Genomic DNA, 19420 nt, shown 5'->3' on the forward strand with positions numbered 1-19420 from the left:
ACTTAACCCCTTCCCCGCCCCCTAGTGTTAACCCCTTCACTGCCAGTGGCATTTTTATATTCATCCAATGCATTTTTATAGCACTGATCGCTATAAAAATGCCAATGGTCCCAAAAATGTTCCAAAAGTGTCCGCCATAATGTCACAGTACCAAAAAAAAAAAAAAACGCTGATCGCCGCCATTACTAGTAAAAAAAAAAATATTAATAAAAATGCCATAAAAATACCCCCTATTTTGTAAACGCTATAACTTTTGCGCTAACCAAACGCCTATTGCGGGTTTTTTTTTATACGAAAAATAGAAGAATACGTATCGGCCTAAACTGAGGAAATTTTTTTTTTATATATTTTTGGGGGATATTTATTATAGCAAAAAGTTTAAAATATTCATTTTTTTTTTTTTCAAAATTGTCGCTCTATTTTTGTTCATAGCGCAAAAACTAAAAAACCGCAGAGGTGATCAAATACCACCAAAAGAAAGCTCTATTTGTGGGGGAAAAGGGACGCTAATTTTGTTAAGTGGTTAAAGGGGTTGTAAAGGATTTTTTTTTCCCCCTAAATAGCTTCCTTTACCTTAGTGCAGTCCTCTTAAGGGGGAGGGGTCGAGCAGGAGTGTCAGGACGCCCACTAACACACAGCTCCTTTATCTGCAATGTAGAGAGTGTCCTGACTCTCCTGCTCGCCCCCTCCCCCCTCAAGAGGCTTTCTCCACATCAGGGAGAAAGCCTTGCATTACTGTGTGGAGTTGCAGACAGAAGAACAGGAAGTGAGGATTTCTCAGAAGAAATAAGGACATTTAAAAGCAAAATGGAAGGATGAGGTAAGTGAAGGAGGACTGCACTAAGGTAAAGGAAGCTATTTAGTGAAACATTTTTTCCCTTTACAACCCCTTTTAAAGGATCACTAAAGATAATTTTAATAAAATAACAAACCGAACTTGGTCTTCTGGGGTCCCTCAGCGGCGGTCTTGGCTCCCCCCCCCCCCCGCAAGGACTCAACACCTTCATGCGAGTGTGCTCGCATGGTGTTGAGTTATTGCGGGCGCACTCCCGTGATACAGCAGCGGCCATAGCCGCGGACTGCATCACTCGACCCCACCCCCGGTGCGCTGTGTCATTGCATGTGATTGACAGCAGCGCCAGCCAGTGGCTGCGCTGCTTTTAATCCATCCACTGTAGCCAATCAACGGCCAGGCTCAACGGCAAAGAGGATGTCGGGGGGGAAAGTGTGGGACTTTTGAGGGGTCAGGTAAGTATAACGGGGGGCCGGTATTGTCGGATTTTTTACTTTTACAACCCCTTTTTTTAGTTTTGCCTGAGCCAGGTGACATAAATCATAAAATATGGCTCCAAACTTGGCACCCCGTCGTCATTTCAATGGGAAATTCTGAATAAGTAACCAAGCAATTCCCATATAAAAACCATCTTGGCTCACCCAAATTCCACCTGTTTTATACTCATTGGGCATCCTTGTATATAGAAAATGTCAGTTTGGCCTGAGCCAAGTGATCTAAATCATAACATTTGGCACCCTGACAGCCATACAATTCATTGGGAAATTCCGACTAAGAAGCCAAAGCTATGCCTATGGTAAAAACCATCTTGGCTCACCCAAATGCCACTTCTTTTATACTAATTTGGCCTGAGCCAAGTGATATAAATTATGAAATATGGCACCCTGTCATCCATACATTTCAATGGGAAAATCTGAATAAGAAGCCAAGCAATTCCTATATGAAAATCATCTTTGCTCGCCTAAGTTCCATTTTGGCCAGGAAGTACGGGAGCCTGAAGAAAGTACTGGGTTGTACCCCCTTTTACCTTCAGAACTGCCTTCATTCTTTGTGGCATAGACTCAACAAGGTGTTGGAAACATTCCTCAGAGGTTTTGGTCCATAGTGACATGATGGCATCACACAGTTGCTGAAGATCTGTCGGCTGCACATCCATGATGCAAATCTCCTGTTGGGTACACTGGATCCATAAAGGGATGGACATGGTCAGCAACAATACTCAGGTAGGCTGTGGAGTTTAAACGATGCTCAGTTGGTACTAAGGTGCCCAAAGTGTGCCAAGAAAATATCCCTTACACCACCACCACCAGCCTGAACCATTGCTACAAGACAGGATGGATCCATGCTTTCATGTTGTTTACACCAAATTCTGACCCTACCATCTATCTGAATGTCGCAGCTAAAATTGAGACTCGGCCAACGTTTTCCCAATCTACTATTGTCCAATAGGAGGGCGTGGCATTAATGCATTAAAGTGGATCTAAACCTGATTCATGAAATTTGAGCTGGGCACATATATCTGCAGCGTTTTATCTCTTTTCAAAGCACTAAGTCCCAAAGCTCTCTCCTGCTCTGTTATCAGCCTGATTTAACTCCACTTTGAACTTCGAACTTTGAATTCCGGGCGTTCAGAAAAAAGCCAATATACTCCAAAGCTCATTAACATTAAAAAAGGCCCAGGTGTGCATGGGCACATAGGCTAACATAGAGTTCAGTTTATGGGCTTTAAAAAACAAAAAGCCAATAAACTGCAGTTTATCCGCTTCAGTATGCATGGAGCCTAACCAGGAAGAGAAAATCTAACACGATCTGAACTTTCTAAACTGTATATAAAGCTGAATAGAGGAGATATACATGTAAAAGCTGTGTAATCTAAAGCTGTTTGCTTCACTGTGTACATGTGAGGGTCTACATCCACTTTAAGGTAAAAAATAAATCTTAAAGGGGTGGTAGAGGTACGTTTTTTTTTTTTTAATTTTCTAAAAAGGTTCCTTTTGAAGGGTATGTTTTTTTTTAAATAACAAACCTGTTACGCTTGCCTCCACTGTGCAGCTCGTTTTGCACAGAGTGGCCCGATCCTGGTCTTCTGGGGGTCCCTCTGCGGTTGTCTTGGCTCCTCCTCGCAAGAAATCATCACCTTCATGCGAGTGAGCATGGTGATGAGTTCTTGCGGGCGCGCTCCTGTGATACAGCCGGCAGCCATAGCTGCTCACTGTACCACTCGGCCCGGCGCGCCACTTCATTGGATGTGATTGACAGCAGCTCCAGCCAATGGCTGCGCTGCTTTCAATCAACCAATGAATGAGCTGAGAAGCTTGGCCGAGAAGCAAGCGGGGGGGGGCGCTAATCCGCACATGTTTTTTCACCTTGACCACTTGTCAACCGGCCGCCATCAAAAGACGGCGGGAGGAAGACTCTGTTATCCTGGGTGGATGTCATATGACGTTGCGCCTTTAAAAACCACTAGGGGGCGCGCGCCCCCGAGGACCCGTTACACGAGCGGCCGCCGGCCACCCGCGATTGCTCAGTAACTGAGCAGGAAAGTGGATGTGTGTGTGTGTGTGTGTGTGTGTGTGTGTGTGTAAACACACAGATCCACGTCCTGTCAGGGAGAGGAGACCAATGGTGTGTCCCTTGTACATAGGGACAACCATCGGTCACTCCCTTCCCCCACAGTAAGAATCACTAATTGGGGAATACATTAACCCCTTCCCTGCCAGTCACATTTATACAGTATTCGATGCATTTTTATAGCAGGGACCGCTGTATAAATGTGAATGGTCCCAAAAATGTGTCCGATGCTATTGATCTATCCCCTATTTTGTAGAAGCTATAACTTTTACGCAAACCAATCAATCGCTTTGCGATTTATTTATTTTCAAAAAATATGTAGAATACGTATCGGCCTAAACTGAGTAAATTTTTTTTTTGTTTAAATTGATATTTATTAACCACTTCCCTACCGGCCCATAGTAAAATGACGTCCACAAAGAACCTCTGCCGTTCAGAGTGGACGTCCTATGACGTCCTGGGCTTTGTGGGGGGGATATCTGAATGATGCCTGCAGCTAGAGGCATCATTCAGATATCCTTCTCTTGTGCCGGCGATTCTGCACAACGTAAGAACGATCATAGCGGCGGTTCCGCCGCTAGATCGTTCTTACAGGCGGCGGGTAGGGGACATCCCCCCCCCTCCCGCTGCCATCCGGTGCTTCTCCGGGCTCTCCCGTGCCATCGGGGGCCTGGAGAACGAATCGTCCGGCGCTCGCAGGAAGCATAGAGATGACTGGTGACAGATGGTCACCAGTCATCTCTATGACTGTCGGAGGACCCGGGCGCGATGTGATGACGTCACGCCCGGGTCCCCGTAAGTAAACAAAGCCGCGATTGCGGCTGCTAAGCAACGGTAAACATGAGATCTGTGAATTTTTTTTCACCGATCTCATGGTTTCCAGCCTGGAGGAGAGATGTGGGGTCTTATTGACCCTGCATCTCTCCATAAAGAGGACCTGTCACACACATTCCTATTACAAGGGATGTTTACAAAAAGTGATAATAATAAAAAAAAAAAAAAGTGTAAAACAAAGAAATAAAATATGTAAAAAAAAAAAAAAAAAATTTTTTTTAACGCCCCTGTCCCCAGTAGCTTGCGCGCAGAAGCGAACGCACACGCAAGTCCCGCCGACATATGTAAACGCCGTTTAAACCACATATGTGAGGTATCACCGCGTGCGTTAGAGTGCCAGCAACAATTCTAGCACTAGATCTCCTCTGTAAATCTAAACTGGTAACCTGTAAAAATGTTCAAAGCGTTGCCTATGGAGATTTTTAAGTACCGAAGTTTGGCGCCATTCCATGAGTGTGCGCAATTTTAAAGCGTGACATGTTAGGTATCTATTTACTCGGTGTAACATAATCTTTCATATTTTACAAAAAAATTGGGCTAACTTTACTGTTTTGTTTTTTTAATTCATGAAACAATTTTTTTCCAAAAAAAAGGCGTTTGAAAAATTATTGCGCAAATACCGTGCAGAATAAAAGGTTTCAATGACCGTCGTTTTATTCCCTAGGGTGTCTGCTAAAAAAACATATATAATGTTTGGGGGTTCTGCGTAATTTTCTAGCAAAAAAATTATGATTTGTACAGTACATGTAGGAGAGAAGTGCCAGAATAGGCCTGGTATGGAGGTGTGTATAAAAGCCCTGTATGGAAGAGGTTAAATATATTGTTTTTTTTTCAAACTTGTCCCTGTTCTTTTGTTTATAGCGCAAGAAATAAAACCTGCAAAGGTGATCAAATACCACCTCCATTTGTGGGGAAAAAATGATAAAAATGTCATATCGGTACAGTGTTGTATGACTGCGCAATTGTCATTCAAAGTGTAACAGCGCTGAAAATTGGTCTGGGCAGGAAGGGGGGGTGAAAGTGCCCTGTAGGCAAGTGGTTAATGCATGGAATGCATTAAGGCAGGGCTCGACAAATCCCGGGCGCCAGGTCGCCATGGCGACTAGAAATGGGGCCCTGGCGACTTGGCTTGGAAGGGGGGGGCAAAAAAAAAAAAAATTTTTTTTTTTGAGCTGGGGCCATCTGGTGGTGAGCCGTTGGTATTACACGTTATTACCACCAGATGTGAGCTGGCGCCATCTGGTGGTGGCCGTTGGTATTACAAGTTAAGCATTACAAGTTAAACAGCAATTCTAATGTCATTTTTCACTATTTTCACTGCCATCTTCTTCCCTCTAATTAGAACCCCCAAACATTATATATATTTTTTATCCTAACACCCTAGAGAATAAAATGGCAAACGTTGCAATACTTTCTGTCATGCCGTATTTGCGCAGCGGTCTTACAAGCGCACTTTTTTGGTGAAAAAATTACACTTTTTTTAATTAAAAAATAAGACAATAGTAAAGTTATCTCCATTTTTTTTTTTTATGTTATGAAAGATAATGTTACGCCGAATAAATTCATACCCAACATGTCATGCTTCAAAATTGCGTCCGCTCGTGGAATGCAGACAAACTTTTGCCCTTTAAAATCTTCATAGGCGACATTTAAAAAAAATCTACAGGTTGCATGTTTTGAGTTACAGAGGAGGTCTAGGGCTAGAATTATTGCTCTCGCTCTACCAATCGCGGCGATACCTCACGTGTGTGGTTTGAACACCGTTTACATATGGGGGCGCTGGTCACGTATGTGTTCGCTTTCTGCGCGCAAGCTCGTCGGGACGGGGCGCGTTTTCTGGCTCCTAACTTTTTTACCTGGCTCCTAGATTCCAAGCAAATTTGTCAACCCCTGCATTAAGGTGAAAAAACGTATCTTTATAAACCCTTTAAGTTGGTGCATTTTTGGTTTAGTACCTTTTCCTTCGATTTTTCCCTTCTAAATGTTTTTTTTCTTTGTCTGAATTTCTCCTCAGTAAGTTTTCCACCATCATCCGAGCCGTTCTGGCTGAGGGTTAGTCGGCGTGCTCGCCCCCTCACTTGTGACTACATCCCTGTGGAAAGACTCTGTGAACACAGCGTTTAGAACAACTTTAGGTTGGCTTGATGTAATTTGCATAGACCATATATAAACGTTTCCGATTTTCACTTGCGCACTATTCGGTGAGTGCGAGGAAGTGAAATCAGTGGTTTGGTTGGAGATTTATGACCTAATGTTAATTGGATGGCACGCTCTTAAGAGACACTGTCATTAAACCACACTTAGCTCAATATATCTGACAAAGTGTGCATTAAATACTAATTGTACCTACATATACATTGCATCTCTTGTTTAAAAAAGACTTTAAAACTTTAAGCTTTTATTGCAGAACAGACTGTGTTTCTCTTCAATAAAACTGCCTTTCTGCCTGCCAGCAATGTCTTTAATTGTACACCAAAAAACACTTCAGTCCAATCTCAGTATGCCTTGTGTGCAAGGATGTGTAGTGTGCTGGAGCAAATACTCCATGAATGCCAATTATTATAACTAGATCTATGTCATGGATCTTGAGATATTAAAGTGTTTCTACTTGACATATGTTACACAGGAGAGGGACATTACAAGCTGTTGGCTTATTCAATGCAAGGACACCTGCTTTTAAGATGCTAAGTAAGCTGAATTGTGAAAGACATTTCCATTATGTGATAACCCTGTTTTAAAGCCTTTTGATTAGCAGGTGTGGTTATCTGTCGGAGACAGTCCGTCTGGCTAGAATTGTGGATTGAAGGTTAATTGAATCTATTATGTGTGTTTGAAGATGTATGTGTTTACGCTAAGGGACTTTGTATTGTTCTAAAGGTCAGAAGCCTCCTGTCAGGAGTATTGAATTAGCATTCTATTATCTAAAGAAATGTAACCTCTCAGAGGTAGTAATTAAGTTCTGCTAAATAGACCGGGCTATTGTGTACATTGATTACCCCCTGGGGCTTCTGTCTCAATACACATCCTTTCTATCCAAGCTATTGGGCCAATCCCTGTTGACTATTTCAAGTCCTCATTTGCATGGTCAAGGAGGACCTGAGTGAGAACTACATATACTTTACAATTGACCAATAGGAAAGCGGTTGTTGGGAATGGGATGTTCCAAATTCTGTATAAAAGTGTGCTGTGTACTTGAAAATAAAGAGTCCTGCTTGAACATACATACAGCCTGCCTGGTGTGTGTTCTTAATGGGTCTGAACGGCACATAGCTGTAGTTCGGATCCCGGAACCTTGGATGACTGGACCATCAGACGTTGCAATCTGCAAGCTGACTCACTGGTAGCAGAGGAGTGTCGGGAGAGCAGAACCGGGCGAGCAAAGGGTCTCGTCACAATCTATATTTCCAGAAGACAACATTTTGCAATTGGCCTATTAAACAGAAATTATGATTTGAAAGACCCCAAGTATGATCTAAATTCTGTGTGTGTTTAGAAGATGTAATCCATGGGTCTTCAAACTACGGCCCTACAGGTGTTCAGGAACTACAATTCCCATCATGCCTAGTCATGTCTGTGAATGTCAGAGTTTTACAATGCCCCATGGGAGGTGTAGTTCTGCAACAGCTGGAGGGCCGTAGTTTGAGGATCCCTGATGTAATGTGTCGCATCAGCATTCTGCCCCTGATACTATAGGCATGTTTGATGCCCATCTCATTTACTTCTATATTTGTATAGGCATGTTTTTATGAATAACTTTATTGCAGCAGAAATGATAGAATATGAATGTTTTTTGGCTCTGGTAGCTTAAAGCGGGGGTTCACCCTATCAACGCAAAAAAAAAATTTTTTTTCTTTTACCATAAAATCAGGCATTGTAGCGCGAGCTACAGTATGCCTGTCCCGATTTTTTTTACCCCCGTACTCACCTTGTACTCGTAGATCGAAGATACCGGGGAATGGGCGTGCCTATGGAGACGGAGGATGATTGACGGCCGGCGTCACGCTTCTCCGGAAATAGCCGAAATAGGCTTGGCTCTTCACGGCGCCTGCGCATAGCCTGTGCTCAGGCGCCGTGAAGAGCCGAGACCTACTCCGGCTGTCTTCGGGGAGAGTGACGTGCCAGGGCCGGCCGTCAATCATCCTCCCTCTCCATAGGCACGCCCATTCCCCGCGGGAGCCGAAATCTACAATGTACGATTACAAGGTGAGTCCGGGGTTAAAAAAATCGGGACAGGCATACTGTAGCTCGCGCTACAATGCCTGTCTCGATGGTAAAATCAAGTCAGTGAGGGTGAACTACCGCTTTAACCAGTTTCCAACCGTGTCATACTGCAGCACAATGGCACTGCTGGGTGAAATCCCGTACAGGTATGTTCTACCCGGTTTCGGCCATGATCGCCGCCAACCACGCGTGAGCGCCAGCACGGGGATTTGTCTGTGTAAACACGCAAATCCCTGTGCTGTCAGAGAAGAGGAGCCCTATCTTTTCTTGGCGTCAAGCTTTTACCCTTTAAAATCTCCATAGGCGTTGTTTAAAAAATTCTACAGGTTGCATGTTTTGAGTTACAGAGGAGGTCTAGGGCTAGAATTATTGCTCTCACTCTACCAATCGCAGCGATACCTCACATGTGTGGTTTGAACACCGTTTACATATGCGGGCGCTGCTCACGTATGTGTTCGCTTCTGCGTGCAAGCTCGTCGGGACGGGGTGCGTTTTCTGGCTCCTAACTTTTTTAGCTGGCTCCTAGATTCCAAGCAAATTTGTCAAACCCTGGTGTACACAGACGCTTAGCATAACACTATTTATCTTCTAGGAGCTTAAAAAAAATGCTAGTGTGCATGGGGCCTTGTTTTTATTACTTCATACATCCTTTATTACATTCTGCTGTTGAATGTTGGTTTATATGGGCTCCTACTGTTTTTTAATATTTTGGAGTTACAAAATGCTTTTTGGGAGTTATACTAGAATGATGTTGTGGCAGGCCTTTTCCCCATTCTTCTACCAGGATGTGCAGCTTGGGCCAGTTGTAATGAGGCCTAGACAAACTGTCATGTGGGCAGCTTAGTAAAGCTGAATTTTTTGATCCGCTAAATTGAATCCGTTTTACAATCTAGAAATGCACCGAAAAAAATATTCTGAACCAAATGGTGTACTGAAATATTTACAAAGAAATGCAGCCTGACCTGTGCCACTCTATTCGGCCTGCTCTGTCTTCTGTGACAGGGAAAGCTGGGTGATCGCCCGGCGCTCGCGGGAGACTGCCGCCCGGTATTCTGACATGACCACAGCGGTCCTGGTCAGTATTTGCTCCATAAGACGCACATGTGTATTTGCCCCCCCCCCCCACCTTGTTTTTTTTTGGGGGGGTGTGCATCTTATGGAGCGAAAAATATACGGTGTGTGTCTGATGGATTATATATATATATATATATATATATAACAGGAAGTCAGGTAAATCTGTGGGTGTTGTCACAGACGGGACATTTCTGCTTTGTTTAGACAATACACCAATTGTTATTAGGCGTCGGCTGTAAAAAGTAGCCAGGAAAGGTCTAAGGGCGTTGGAAGACTTCAGCTGTTCAGAATGAGGCAATTAAGGCCTCTATAAGTAATCCAGAGGATTACCACTGATTTGCTGTATCCTGAGGCTTTGTGAGTAAGGAGAGCAGCGTACTGAAAGTCTTCTGAGAAGGTGAGGAGAGGATTGATTTTTCTGTGTGATAAAAATCAAGACTATTGTTTTTCTGCTGTATGACCAGCAGTGTCTGCCCAGCACTAGGCTGTGCCAGACTCCATAGATAGGTTCCTGTGTGGTGAAGATAGACGCCCCAAGTGGCCAGGGTTTATTTTATGTTTGATTTTGTTTATGCTGTTTGGATGCTTCCAGCAAGATGGAAGAATAAACCAAAATCTTTGTTTTCAACCGTCTTCGACTGCCAGTCTGCAATTCAGTGTGTAGTGAACCAATCCAGGGGGTCACACACCCCGCTACCGAGCTAACCCCTTACTATATATATATATATATATATATATATATATATATATATATATATATATATATATATATATATATATATATATATATATATATATATATATATATAATTACAGACCAAAAGTTCGGACACACCTTCTCATTCAAAGATTATTCTTTATTTTCATGACTATGAAAATTGTAGATTCACACGGAAGGCATCAAAACTATGAATTAACACATGTGGAATTATACATAACAAAAAAGTGTGAAACAACTGAAAATATATTTCATATTCTAGGTTCTTCAAAGTAGCCACCTTTTGCTTTGATTACTGCTTGGCACACTCTTGGCATTCTCTTGATGAGCTTCAAGAGGTAGTCACCTGGCGCAGCACCCCATCACTCTCCTTCGTCAAATAGCCCTTACACAGCCTGGAGGTGTGTTTGGGGTCATTGTCCTGTTGAAAAATAAATGATGGTCCAACTAAATGCAAACCGGATGGAATAGCATGCCGCTGCAAGATGCTGTGGTAGCCATGCTGGTTCAGTCCTCAGTGTCACCAGCAAAGCACCCCCACACCATCACACCTCCTCCTCCATGCTTCACGGTGGGAACCAGGCATGTAGAGTCCCTCCGTTCACCTTTTCTGCGTCGCACAAAGACACGGGGGTTGGAACCAAAGATCTCAAGTTTGGACTCATCAGACCAAAGCACAGATTTCCACTGGTCTAATGTCCATTCCTTGTGTTCTTTAGCCCAAACAAGTCTCTTCTGCTTGTTGCCTTTCTTTAGCAGTGGTTTCCTAGCAGATATTCTACCATGAAGGCCTGATTCACACAGTCTCCTCTTACCAGTTCTAGAGATGTGTCTGCTGCAAAAGGTGGAAGAACCTAGAATATGAAATATATTTTCAGATGTTTCACACTTTTTTGTTATGTATAATTCCACATGTGTTACTTCATAGTTTTGATGCCTTCAGTGTGAATCTACAATTTTCATAGTCATGAAAATAAAGAAAACTCTTTGAATGAGAAGGTGTGTCCAAACTTTTGGTCTGTACTGTGTGTGTGTGTGTGTGTGTGTGTGTGTATAATATGTATGTATATGTATAATATATATATATATATATATATATATATATATATATATATATATATATATATATATATATATATATATATATATATATATATATATATATATATATATATATATATATATATATATATATATATATTCGACCGATATGGGTTTTTCTCTGGCCAATGCCGATATTTAGAAATCGCGGCAGCCGATTTTTAATGCCGATTTTTTTTGGGCCGATATGTTAGGCCGATTTTCCAGGCGCTTTTGGGCTAAACAGTAAAGTTAGCCCATATTTTGTTTTTCGTCCAAAATTTTTCATTACCTGTTTTTGTGTATTACATATATATATATAAAAAATGTAATACATAAAAACAGGTAATGAAGAAAAATTTTGGACGAAAAAAAATATATGGGCTAACTTTACTGTTTAGTTATTTTTTATTTTATTTGTTAAAGTATATTTTTTTTCCCCAAAAAATGTGTTTAAAAGACCGCTGCGCAAATATCGTGTGACATTAAATATTGCAGCAATCGCTATTTTATTTCCTAGGGTCTCTGCTAAAAAAAAAACTATATATAATGTTTGGGGGTTCCAAGTAATTTTCTAGCAGAAAATACAGGATTTTTACTTGTAAGCTACAAGTGTCAAAAAAGATTTAGCCTTTAGGCCCCTTTCAGACGTCCGCTCTGCTCGTCCGTTTATTACAAGTCCGTTTACGTGACAGGTCCCAGGCGATCATCTGTCCAATTGAATGGCGCCGCTCGCGTATGCGCAGTGACGCATGCGCAGTGGGTGCCCGGCCGTGAAGCCCAAAGCTGTCACGGCTGGGTGCCCACACTTGGAATGAAGAAGCAGGCTGGAGAGGGGGGGGGGGGGAGAGGAGCGGAGCCCCGACCGGCGCGTCGCTGGAACGTGGAGCAGGTAAGTGTATGTTTATTAAAAGCCAGCAGCTACACTTTTTGTAGCTGCTGACTTTTAATAAACATGAAAAAAGACTGGAACTCCCCTTTAAGATAGTTCATTGTAAGATCACTAATTAGACAAGGAACATTGTGACAATAGTTGAACTATAGCTTGGTGAGATAAAAGTCTTTGAGGACAATCAATAAAACTCCTTATAACAGGTGGTTTGGGAAAGTTATGTACGGTACATTAATTTTGACAGGGTCAAAGGTCTGCTTGTGCCCTTGTAGTGTCACATTCCGCTCCCTATCACAGATTGCTCCGGAAGTGACGTTCCATCGCCGCTATCTTGCTACACCCCACATTATTGCACAGTAATGATAGGGTGTGAAGGGGCAAGTGGGCATCTTATTACACCCACCAGAGTTTTAGATTTCACTGTTATTTTTAAGACAAAACGGAGCTTATATGTTTAAATACAGTGTTTGTAAATCCGACTGACTGTTTACATGTTAAATGTGAAAATCAGAGGTGTTCTGTCACATTAGCAAGCATGTAAGGTCAGCAGGTTTGCTGCTGCTTTAAAAATGTAACATGTAAACTGTCCGTCGGATTTCCAAATACTGTAATTAAGCACATAAGCTCAGTTTTGTGTTGCAAATAACTGTGAAATCTAAAACTCCGGTGGGTGTAAGAAGATGTCCGCTTGCCCCTTTCACACTCTATCATTCCTGTGCAATGGTGTGGGGTGTAGCAAGATGGCGGCGATGGAACGTCGCTTCCGGAGCAATCTGTGATGGGGAGCCGGATGTGACAACACACCCTCATTAAAACTGTTAAAATACAGTTCTTAATGTATATATTAATAATTAGAACTCCTTGTGTTTGGGCCAACGGTGGGTGTCCTTTGAAAATAATGTTATCTTTATGTCCTTGTAAGATAATGTTTTTCCAAGCTATCTCGCAGCTGCCGAAACCAATTGGATGAGACACTTGCCGAAACTAGTGAGATAATGAATCTCAATAGAAATCTGCTTGACCCTTAGAAATCTAGGAGTAAGTCTACCTCTCCGCTCTCGTTTTCTTTTTTTATAAGCTGTAGCCCTTAACCACTTACCCCCCCCCGACCATATTGCTGGTCAAAGATCAGGCCACATTTTTCGATTCGGCACTGCGTCGCTTAAACTGACAATTGTGCGACGTGGCTCCCAAACAAAATTTGGCGTCCTTTTTTCCCCACAAATAGCTTTCTTTTGGTGGTATTTGATCACCTCTGCGGTTTTTAGTTTTTGCGCTATAAACAAAAATAGAGCGACAAATTTTGAAAAAAAAATATTTTTACTGTTTGTTATAATAAATGTCCCCAAAAATAGTTTAGGCCAATAAGTATTCGTCTACATATCTTTCTTTAAATAAAATCGCAATAAGCGTTTGGTTTGCGCAAAAGTTATAGTGTTTACAAAATGAGGGATAGTTTTATGGCATTTTTCTTAATATTTTTTTTTTACTAGTAATGGCGGTGATCAGCGATTTTTATCAGTACTGCAACATTATAGCGGACACTTCAGACACTTTTGACACATTTTTGGGACCATTGGCATTTTTAGAGCGATCCGTGCTATAAAAATGCATTGATTACTATAAAAATGCCGCTGGCAGGGAAGGGGGTTAACACTAGGGGGTGAGGAAGGGGTTAATTATGTTCTCTGGGTGTGTTCTAACTGAAGGGGGGGGTGGGACGGACATGGGGAAATGACAAATTGCTGTTCATACGTTGTATGAACAGGCGATGGGTCATTTACCCCCCTGACAGGACCGGAAGCTGTGTGTTTACACACACAGCTCCCGGTTCTCGCTCTGTAACGAGCGATTGCGGGTGCCCGGCGGTGATCCTCACCGCCAGGCACACGCGTCGGCGGCAGGGGCGAGCGGGGGGTGCACGCCCCTATTGGCTGCTCGGCGAGGTGACGTATAGCTACGTGATCTCACCCAGCAGAGCCGACCTGCCGCCGTATATCTGTGACGGCTGGTCGGCAAGCAGTTAATAAAGTTTTTAGACTTGCCTTGCAATACATTGCCTGGTGTGTCTGTCTCTGTCTGTCTGTCTGTCTCTGTCTGTCTGTCTCTGTCTGTCTCTGTCTGTCTGTCTGTCTGTCTGTCTGTCTCTGTCTGTCTGTCTGTCTGTCTCTGTCTGTCTCTGTCTGTCTGTCTGTCTGTCTCTGTCTGTCTCTGTCTGTCTCTGTCTGTCTGTCTCTGTCTGTCTGTCATTGAGGTCATCAGAATCAGGGTTTGACAAATTTGCTTGGAATCTAGGAGCCAGCTAAAAAGGTTAGGAGCCAGAAAACGCACCCCGTCCCGACGAGCTTGCACGCAGAAGTGAACACATACGTGAGCAGCGCCCGCATATGTAAACGGTGTTCAAACCACACATGTGAGGCATCGCTGCGATTGGTAGAGCGAGAGCAATAATTCTAGCCCTAGACCTCCTCTGTAACTCAAAACATGCAACCTGTAGAATTTTTTTAAACGTCGCCTATGAAGATTTTAAAGGGTAAAAGTTTGTCGGCATTCCACGAGCGGACGCAATTTTGAAGCGTGACATGTTGGGTATGAATTTACTCGGCTTAACATTATCTTTCATCATATAAAAAAAAATGGGGATAACTTTACTGTTTTATTTTTTAATTAAAAAAAAAAGAGTAATTTTTTTCCCTAAAAAGTGTGCTTGTAAGACCGCTGCGCAAATACGGCGTGACAGAAAGTATTGCAACAATCGCTATTTTATTCTCTAGGGTGTTGGGATAAAAAAAATATATAATGTTTGGGGGGTCCTAATTAGAGGGAAGAAGATGGCAGTGAAAATAGTGAAAAATGACATTAGAATTGCGGTTTAACTTGTAATGCTTAACTTGTAATACCAACGGCCATCACCAGATGGCGCCAGCTCACACAAGGAAGAGCTGGGGACCTCACAAAGCCGCGGCCTCCATTACCGGACATCACGGGCCCCCTGGGGAAAAGGCGCTCCGCGGACTAGGCCGAAGCCGCGGCCTCACCTAAAACATCCTGCCCGCAGCGATCCTGGGAAAAGGCCACGAGCGGCAAATGCCGGGCAGGATGTTTCAGGCGAAGCCGCGGTTTCGGCCTAGTCTGTGGAGCGCCGGTCCTATGGAACAAACTTTTTTTTTTTTTTTTTTTTGCCCACCTTCCAAGCCAAGTCGCCAGGACGCTATTTCTAGTCGCCCTGGCGACCAGGATTTGTCGAGCCCTGCCAGAATTCTGATTGCGGTTGCTGTGGATTTACGGGGATAAGAGAGTGATCGGCTGTCCAGTAATCTATCCTTTTTCACTTTGTCTGCGGAAAATCTGAACGTGTGTACGAGGCTTTAGGCTACTTTTACACTGATGGTCTACCCACATCGCGGGCACAGTGCAATACACCTGTGGCTTTCCTGCGGGTTAGCTGCACTTTGCCATAGAAGTCTATTATACTGCAAGTGTGGTGCACTTTCTGAAAGCACACCAAACCCGCAGGTAATAACAGAAGTCTATGGCACAGTGCTGGTAAGGTACACTGCGCTACACCTGCAAATCACTTTGAAAGCAGCCCAGTAACCACTGCAGAACAGAGAATCCCATATATACACTGTGATTTTAGTAATAAACTGACCTTTAACCACTTCCATACCAGGTACTTACGCAGCTTCCCGCCCAAGCCAATTTTCAGCTTTCAGCACTGTCGCACTTTGAATGGCAATTGCGCGGTCATGCTACACTGTACCCAAACAAAATTGGCGTCCTTTTTTCCCCACAAATAGAGCTTTCTTTTGGTGGTATTTGATCACCTCTGCGATTTTTTTTTTTTTTGCGCAACAACTAAAAAAAGGCTGAAAATTTGGAAAAAAAATTACGTTTTTATTTTTTTCTGTTAATTTTTTTGTAAATAAGTTTTCTCTTTCAATTACGGGCACTGATATGGCGGCACTAATGGGCACCGATGAGATGGCACTGATGGACATCGATGAGGTAGTACTGACGGGCACAGATGAGGTGGCACTGATTGGCGGCGCTGGTATGCGACACTGATGGGCACATAGGCGGCACTGATGGGCACATAGGCGGCACTGATGGGCACATAGGCGGCACTGATGGGCACATAGGCGGCACTGATGGGCACATAGGCGGCACTGATGGGCACATAGGCGGCACTGATGGGCACATAGGCGGCACTGATGGGCACATAGGCGGCACTGATGGGCACATAGGCGGCACTGATGGGCACATAGGCGGCACTGATGGGCACATAGGCGGCACTGATGGGCACATAGGCGGCACTGATGGGCACACATAGGCGGCACTGATGGGCACACATAGGCGGCACTGATGGGCACTCATGGGCGGCACTGGGCACTCATGGGCGGCACTGGGCACTCATGGGCGGCACTGGGCACTCATGGGCGGCACTGATGGATACTTATGGGTGGCACAGATGGGCACTGCTAGGTGGGCACTGGGCATGGATGGGCACTGTGGGGTGGCGCTGATGGACACTGGGGTGGCGCTGATGGACACTGGGGTGGCAGCACTGATTGTTGCCAGTCAGTGCCCATTTGTGGGCACTGACTGGCATCTTTTTTCTTTGTTTTTTTTTTTATTTATTTTTTAGACTTTTTTTTTTTTTTTTTTTTTAGCTTTTTTATTTTTTTTGCCCACCCTGGTGCTCCAGGGTGGGCATCCCTGGTGGTCCAGTGTGGCGATCCGAGGGGGGGCTGCGCTGATAAACAATCAGCGCTAACCCCCCCTGTCAGGAGAGCCGCCGATCGGCTATCCTCTACTCGCGTCTGTCAGACGCGAGTGAGGAAGAGCCATCGGCGGCTCTTCCTGTTAACATCGTGATCAGCCGTGGTTGGACACGGCTGATCACGTGGTAAAGAGTCTCCGCCGGAGGCTCTTTACCGAGATCGGAGATGCAGGGTGTCAGACTGACACCCCGCATCACCGATCGCCGCGATGCGCGCCCCCACGGGCGCGCGCGGCATGAAATCCTGCAGGACGTTCTAGAACGTCCTGTCAGGATTTCATAACCACTTCCCGGACGTAAATCGGCCATAGGCCGGGCGGGAAGTGGTTAATAACCATCTTTCATTCAGGTATGGCCGGCTGTTGCTGTCCCAGGCAGAGTGCATTTGGTATCGCTCTGCCTATGACAGGAGCCGGTGCCATACAAGAGCTTATGTGGCTCTGCACCTGCCTGCTTTCTCTACTGGCGTGGCATGGCGGGTCGGCAACCTGCAATCTGCGCTTGCCAGCCCACCATCCCAGAGCAGAAGGTCAAGGGGCACATCAGAGGGCTCCGTGGGCCATACTGTTTGGGCACCCCTGCCTTAGGTTGTTGGCACTGGAAGGAGCTCAATTTGTTAGGGCCTATTGACACCCAGTGCAGTTTTATTTATTTTTTTGCACTGGATGAACACGTAATTGCTAGGACACAAACAATTGTTTCCTGTGTGTCACGTGCGCACTGCAACGTGGCCCAGAAGTGTGGTGCAGTGAGCTGTGATAAAGTGCAGATATGCTGCATTGCATCGGTGCAACACACAGTGCCGCTATGCAGAGACATGAATGAAGTGTCGCTTTCTGCATTTCAAATTTGACAAAAAGGGATTTACTGAGATGTGCATCATACTGCCCACTCCCTGGATCTTACACCAACCACGACTGACCGCTGCCTGCACACTAAACTCAAGCATGTAGTGTGTGGGAAGTGTGAACAGGCCCTAATTGTTCAAAAGAAGAACTGGATTGTATTTTTGGTATATTAAATCATTTGTTATGACTTGAAAATGTTAAATTTGGATGGTTCCCTTTTTAACTTGTTTATATAGTGAAAATTTACAATTAACTTTTTTTTTTTCTTTTCAGTTGTGCCCCAGATTTCTGCATACTAACTCCACGAGTCATACTTGGCCTTTCAGTGCTGTGGCAGAACTTATAGGTATGTCGTTTTCTTTAAATTTTGTCTGGTTATAAGAAGAAAAAAATAATTATTTTAGGGATCATTAAAGGGTTTGTAAAGGATTTTTTTTTTTTTTATCTTAATAGCTTCCTTTTAATGTATGCTTGCCTGTAGGTGCAAGTACTAGCAGAGGGTATACAACCGCTTTAACCACTTCCCGACCGCCGCATGTATATGTACGTCCACAGAATGGCACGTACAGGCAGATGGGCTTACAGGTACGTCCCCGCCTTTCCGCGGGTCGGGGGTCCGATCGGGACCCCCCCGCTACATGCGGTGGTCGGATACCCGCGGGGAACGATCCGGGACGACGGCGCGGCTATTTGTTTATAGCCACTCCGTCGCGATCGCTCCCCGGAGCTGATGAACGGGGAGAGCCGTATGTAAAGACGGCTTCCCCATGCTTCATGGTGATCTGAGGAGCCTAGGTGTCTCGGTGGTGCTGTCCTCAAAGACCCCTGGAAAAGATGTTACCAGTAAGTGTAACTAGCAATTTTTTCCCCCCAGAAAATCAGAAACGCAAATTAGAGCTGCACGATTAATCGCGGAGAAAATCGCGATTTCGATTCTCCCCGCCCGCGATCTCCCCGTGGGATGACACGCGATCCTTCTGTGTTCACCGCTGGTTCCACATAACCAGCGTGGAACGCAAATGCCGCCGAAATCAAAACCGACGTCAGCAGCCTGCGCCGCTGGATAGATGCCTGAGCTTCTCTCACAACAGTAGTATGTATCCATGCGCCACCCAGTGGTTGCCGGCGGTACTGCTTCTGATGTATTAAACCTTCTCACAGTTCTGTACAACTGTGTGTATCCATGCGCCACCCAATGGTTGCTGGCAGTACTGCTTCTGATCTATAAAAAAAAGAGACCAGTGATATGTCTATAATGTTAACGACCATATAACTCCTATGAAAAAATCTGAATCAGTTTTATTCTTCTTTTTTCATAGGCGTTATATGATCTTTAACATTATAGACATATCACTGGTCTCTTTTTTATATATTCATATTTTCAGATAAATCACAGGTTTATTTATTAATTTTTTTTGGGGGGGGGGGGGCTACTGGCATAACATTTTTGAGATTCGTGATCTTTTGTCTAAGCAAAAGAATCGTGATTCTCATTTTGACCAGAATCGTGCAGCCCTAACGCAAATGGGTTTTCAATCTCCTGATAGAATTGCAGGATTTTTTCAATTCCAACTGCAGCTTTCTCTCTGCTGGAAAAGAAAAGCTG

The 19420-nt window shown here is 44.1% G+C and overlaps 1 protein-coding gene across 2 annotated transcripts in view; it reads left to right on the forward strand.

Annotated features, from left to right (window-relative positions):
- The window catches only part of LOC120927935 (MORC family CW-type zinc finger protein 3-like), a 95688-nt gene that overhangs the window by 15074 nt on the left and 61194 nt on the right, over nucleotides 1-19420 (forward strand). For both annotated transcript variants that reach the window (XM_040338951.1, XM_040338952.1), the window contains exon 2: nucleotides 18088-18160. In XM_040338951.1, the coding sequence (XP_040194885.1) occupies nucleotides 18088-18160 (73 nt within the window). The remainder of the gene's footprint in view (nucleotides 1-18087; nucleotides 18161-19420) is intronic.

Source organism: Rana temporaria, chromosome 2, assembly GCF_905171775.1.
Source record: "Rana temporaria chromosome 2, aRanTem1.1, whole genome shotgun sequence".
NCBI lineage: Eukaryota > Metazoa > Chordata > Amphibia > Anura > Ranidae > Rana > Rana temporaria.